The 5,040-nt window shown below is 41.6% G+C and overlaps 1 protein-coding gene across 1 annotated transcript; it reads left to right on the plus strand.

Annotated features, from left to right (window-relative positions):
- The first annotated feature begins 852 nt into the window (after positions 1 to 852).
- On the plus strand, positions 853 to 4,350 carry LOC137648550 (uncharacterized). Its single transcript, XM_068381468.1, has 2 exons — positions 853 to 1,068; positions 1,205 to 4,350. Exon 2 carries the CDS (start codon positions 1,997 to 1,999, stop codon positions 3,785 to 3,787), a length of 1,791 nt encoding a protein of 596 aa, XP_068237569.1. The 5' UTR covers positions 853 to 1,068; positions 1,205 to 1,996; the 3' UTR covers positions 3,788 to 4,350.
- The last annotated feature ends 690 nt before the right edge of the window (positions 4,351 to 5,040 follow it).

Below are 5,040 nucleotides of genomic sequence, written 5' to 3' on the forward strand. Positions count from 1 at the left end.
CGTCCTTGCTACGCGTATCATCAGCCGAGCAACGCGACCTTGCTACGCGTATCATCCGCCGTGCAACGCGTCCTTGCTACGCGTATCATCCGCCGTGCAACGCGTCCTTGCTACGCGTATCATCCGCCGTGCAACGCGTCCTTGCTACGCGTATCATCCGCCGAGCAACGCGACCTTGCTACGCGTATCATACGCCGTGCAACGCGACCTTGCTACGCGTATCATACGCCGTGCAACGCGTCCTTGCTACGCGTATCATCCGCCGTGCAACGCGACCTTGCTACGCGTATCATCCGCCGAGCAACGCGTCCTTGCTACGCGTATCATCCGCCGAGCAACGCGACCTTGCTACGCGTATCATTCGCCGAGCAACGCGTCCTTGCTACGCGTATCATCCGCCGTGCAACGCGTCCTTGCTACGCGTATCATCTGCCGAGCAACGCGTCCTTGCTACGCGTATCATCCGCCGAGCAACGCGACCTTGCTACGCGTATCATACGCCGTGCAACGCAACCTTGCTACGCGTATCATCCGCCGAGCAACGCGTCCTTGCTACGCGTATCATCCGCCGAGCAACGCGACCTTGCTACGCGTATCATACGCCGTGCAACGCGACCTTGCTACGCGTATCATACGCCGTGCAACGCGTCCTTGCTACGCGTATCATCCGCCGTGCAACGCGACCTTGCTACGCGTATCATCCGCCGAGCAACGCTGTGGAGGATTTATTTTTTGTTTTATTTTATTTTTGGTTTTGCCAAATCATCCTGAGAGAGAGAGAGAGAGAGAGAGAGAGAGAGAGAGAGAGAGAGAGAGAGAGAGAGAGAGAGAGAGATATTGTGTTAGCGAGCGAAAGTAGTTAGGTTAACGATCGTTTGTGGTGAGAAAGACTGTTGGTACAAATGAGATTGTTTGTTTGTTTATGTTTTTAGTTAGGTTACGACAGTGGTGAATGTCTTGGGTGAATGCTTATTTTGATTTTGACTGCAGCTTGAGACAGTTCGTTTGAATACTGGATTATTATTATTATATATTTTTACCAGTGTGGAAGTGTTTTTGATTTTCAAAGTAAGTACAGTTTTGGTTATCTTTGCTTGTCGTGATTGTGAATGATAGGAACAATTTATTATTTATCTTTGATTATAGTGCGATAGTTCAGTTAGCTAGAAGTGTTCGTAAGTGTTTTTCTTTTTTATTTTGGCAGGCCGTGATTCCTCCTTGGATGAACTTACTCCTTATGAGAGATTGTTTTTTGAGAGTTGATTTATTGTTGCTGACCAGGCCTGTAAATAAGGATTTTGTTTGGACTGCTCTTTTGGACTACGATTGTTGATGACCTGACCTGTACTTGATTGTGTTGGACTGCGCTTTTGGATTGCTGAACCGATGATGACCTGGCCTTAGTATTTGGATTGTTGATGATGATAATGATGATAATAATGATGACGAGGATGATGACTACCACCCAATTCAGCGAGGCAGTTGTGGCAAATTTCCACACAGTTTAATCTGTTATTTAAAAAGCTGTGATTGTGGTAGTTGCCGTAAAAGACGGTCGGCTTTGTGTTGGTGTTCATATATATATATATTTATTTTTGGTGTTGGTGTGCGGTGTAATTTAAGTTTGTTAGGTTTTTTTTTGCGTTTATTTGAATGGTGTTACGTTGTTATATTTACTGTTGTTTATGATTAGTGTTAAGTATTTTGAATGTGGATGGTTTTGGTTGGATTTATTATAGTTAGTAAGAAATATATAGTTTTAAGGTTATGTTATGTTTTGTTTATTTCGTCCTTTTTGTCTAAGAGTCTGGTTGTAGATTACGTAAGGGGAAAGTTTGTGTTGTGGGACCATTGTCAGTAGGTGTGATTCAGGGTGTGGGGCTTGTTCTTGCAACATCCCGCCACATTATTTTGGCGCCCGAACAGGGACTGCCGTGGTGGGATAGAAGCTGGACTGTTGGACGAAGGACGGAATTAGGATTAAGGTTGATGAAAAATGGAGGAGCAATTAAGGGTTTTGAGGGAAGAATTGCGGCTGAGTAAGGAGCGTGAGGAGAGGTTGCTAGTAGAGAATGAGAGGTTGAACTGGGAGAATGCGGTGATGCAGAAGGAGCTTAGGGAGTTAAAGGGAACTGTAGCGAAAGTGGAAGAATGTTTTGAGATGAGGATGAAAGAGAATGAGGAACGAATGGAGAACCGATTGGAAGATATGATGGGGCAAGTCATGGGGATGATGAAAACTATAATGGGTGAAGGTGCAGTCGGAGGAGTGTCCTCAGCTTCGGGTAATGGGTTGGTAGTGGAAGAGAAGGTTAAGGTAGGTGATAATGGGAAAGGAAGTGATAGTGATAGTAGTAATAGTGATGGTGATATTGAAGATAAGGGAATTAGACATAGTAAGGATGAACAGAAAGGTGAGAGGAAAGATGAAAGGAAAGGTAAAAGTGATGTGAAGAAAGAGAAGACAAAGTATCAGGCTGATAGCAAGGACGATCGTGAATGGGTGAAAGTGGTAAGTAAGAAAAAGGGTAAGAAGGGAATGGTTAAGGATAGGAATTTAAGTGTGGAAGTGGATTCATTGTATTCAAATGAGGAAGAAGGTAACAGGGGAGTAGACAGTGATGATAGCAGTGAGAATGAACGTGATGTGTGTAAGACTGTGTTTATGAGAGAGGTACCTCGGTGTGAAAGGTTCAATGAGCATAGCAGTAGGGATGTATATGATTTTTTCAAGGAGTATGAGAGGTATTGTCAGGATAAGTATGGTGATAGTAAAAGAGTTTGGGCTAGGGAGTTAGGAGAATATTTGACTGGGTATTTGTTGACGATGTATGGAGTGATAATGAGTGTAGGGGACGTTGATTATGAAAGTGTGAAAACGAGAATAATTGAGCAGGTAAAACGTATGAAAGGGAGTGTTAAGTATAAGCGTAAGAATGATTTTGATGAGGCAAGGATGAATGCAGGAGAAGCTATATCAATGTACGTATGTAGGTTGGAAACGTTAGCTAGGAAGAAGTATGGGGATGAAGGCATAAATGAGAATAAGGAGTTAATGAGGAAGTTTTTGGCAACAGTACCTGAGAATGTGTGTGAATTTATTAATTTGAAACGCAAAGAGAAAATGAGGTGGACGCAAGAGAGATTGACATGGGATGATATACTAGAGATAGTTGAGGATTATGAGTTAGATAGGTGCATGAAAGAAAGTAAATCTGTGAGTGTAAGAACTGGAATGGAAGAAAGTGTAATAGAATTTGGTAGTTATAAGGATGCAATTTTGAGAGGACCAATGAGGGTAGCTGATAATGTAGTAGATAGGAGTGTTAGGGCGAGTAATGTGGGAATACCTGTAAGGACAAATGAAGGATTTAGGCAGGGTAATTGGCGCAATAGGGATAGGAGTGTGAGTGCACATCGAGGTATGTCAGATAGCCGTGTCCGTGATGAAAAGTGTTATAGGTGTGGGAAAGTAGGTCATAAGAAGAATGAATGTAGATGGGCTCTAGGTGCTTGTTTTGGATGTGGTGAGGTAGGGCATAGAATTAGTGAGTGCAAGAAAGAGAAAGGGATAAAATGTTATCGGTGTGATATGACTGGGCACATAGCGAGTGGATGTCGTAGTAATCATATGAATGTAATTTGTGGTAATTGTGGTAAGGATGGTCATTATGCTAGAATGTGCAAGGAGCCGCGGGGTAAGTGTACTGAATGTGGTGTAGATGGGCATGTAGCTAGGGTATGTAGGAAGAAGGGAGTAAATCAGCCAGGATGTTCGGGAAACTAGAGTGTAAGAGGGTTCAGCTGGGTGAGTCCTCCTGTGTGTGTGGAAGGAATAGGATTAATGTTTGTGAGAACGAGATGAATAATTGGTTGGAAATGAGCAAGTATGAACCTAGTATGCATGAGAAATTAGGGCTGGAAAATAAACAATTAGTGTTAGTTGAATATAGGAAAAAGAGGCGTTTGAAAGTTTTAAGTGAGGATAAAGTGCAAGGGAAATTTATAGGTATAGGTAAGAATACGAATAAGTATGAGAAGGGTGTAAATGTACAAGTGATTGTGGAGGATAAATGTATTAATACAGATGAAACGTGGCTGAGTATGAATGATACTTATAGTGTGTGTGGCTTTTCGTTAGATGATGTAAAAGAAAAAATGAATAACGCAAGAATGAGAGACAGGAGAATGATAAGTAGCATGAATGAATCTTTTGCTAAAGTTGAGAATGTTTTTGATGAAATGGATGAACTGTTTACAGAAATGAGTGTAATTATAGGGCCAGATGAGAACGAAGTAGATATGATTGTACATGATATATTAGATGATAGGGATTTAGATAGGAATAGTGTTAATGTAGCGAATGATTGTGATAAGGAAGAAGGGAATGAGAGAGTATATGGAGGCCCAGTTACTCGGAGTAGAGGTCCCGTTCCGACTGCGACTGGGTTATGAAAAAAATAATGTAAGTGTTGTGTGAGAAGGATTTGGCAAAGTAAGGGGGGAGGAATGTGGAGGATTTATTTTTGTTTTATTTTATTTTTGGTTTTGCCAAATCCTGAGAGAGAGAGAGAGAGAGAGAGAGAGAGAGAGAGAGAGAGAGAGAGAGAGAGAGAGAGAGAGAGAGAGAGAGAGATATTGTGTTAGCGAGCGAAAGTAGTTAGGTTAATGATCGTTTGTGGTGAGAAAGACTGTTGGTACAAATGAGATTGTTTGTTTGTTTATGTTTTTAGTTAGGTTACGACAGTGGTGAATGTCTTGGGTGAATGCTTATTTTGATTTTGACTGCAGCTTGAGACAGTTCGTTTGAATACTGGATTATTATTATTATATATTTTTACCAGTGTGGAAGTGTTTTTGATTTTCAAAGTAAGTACAGTTTTGGTTATCTTTGCTTGTCGTGATTGTGAATGATAGGAACAATTTATTATTTATCTTTGATTATAGTGCGATAGTTCAGTTAGCTAGAAGTGTTCGTAAGTGTTTTTTCTTTTTTATTTTGGCAGGCCGTGATTCCTCCTTGGATGAACTTACTCCTTA

Source organism: Palaemon carinicauda, chromosome 10 (genome assembly GCF_036898095.1).
Source record: "Palaemon carinicauda isolate YSFRI2023 chromosome 10, ASM3689809v2, whole genome shotgun sequence".
Taxonomy (NCBI): Eukaryota; Metazoa; Arthropoda; class Malacostraca; order Decapoda; family Palaemonidae; genus Palaemon; species Palaemon carinicauda.

Coding starts and splice junctions, on each gene's coding strand:
- LOC137648550 (XM_068381468.1), top strand. CDS start 1,997: ATGGAGGAGCAATTAAGGGTTTTGAGGGAAGAATTGCGGCTGAGTAAG.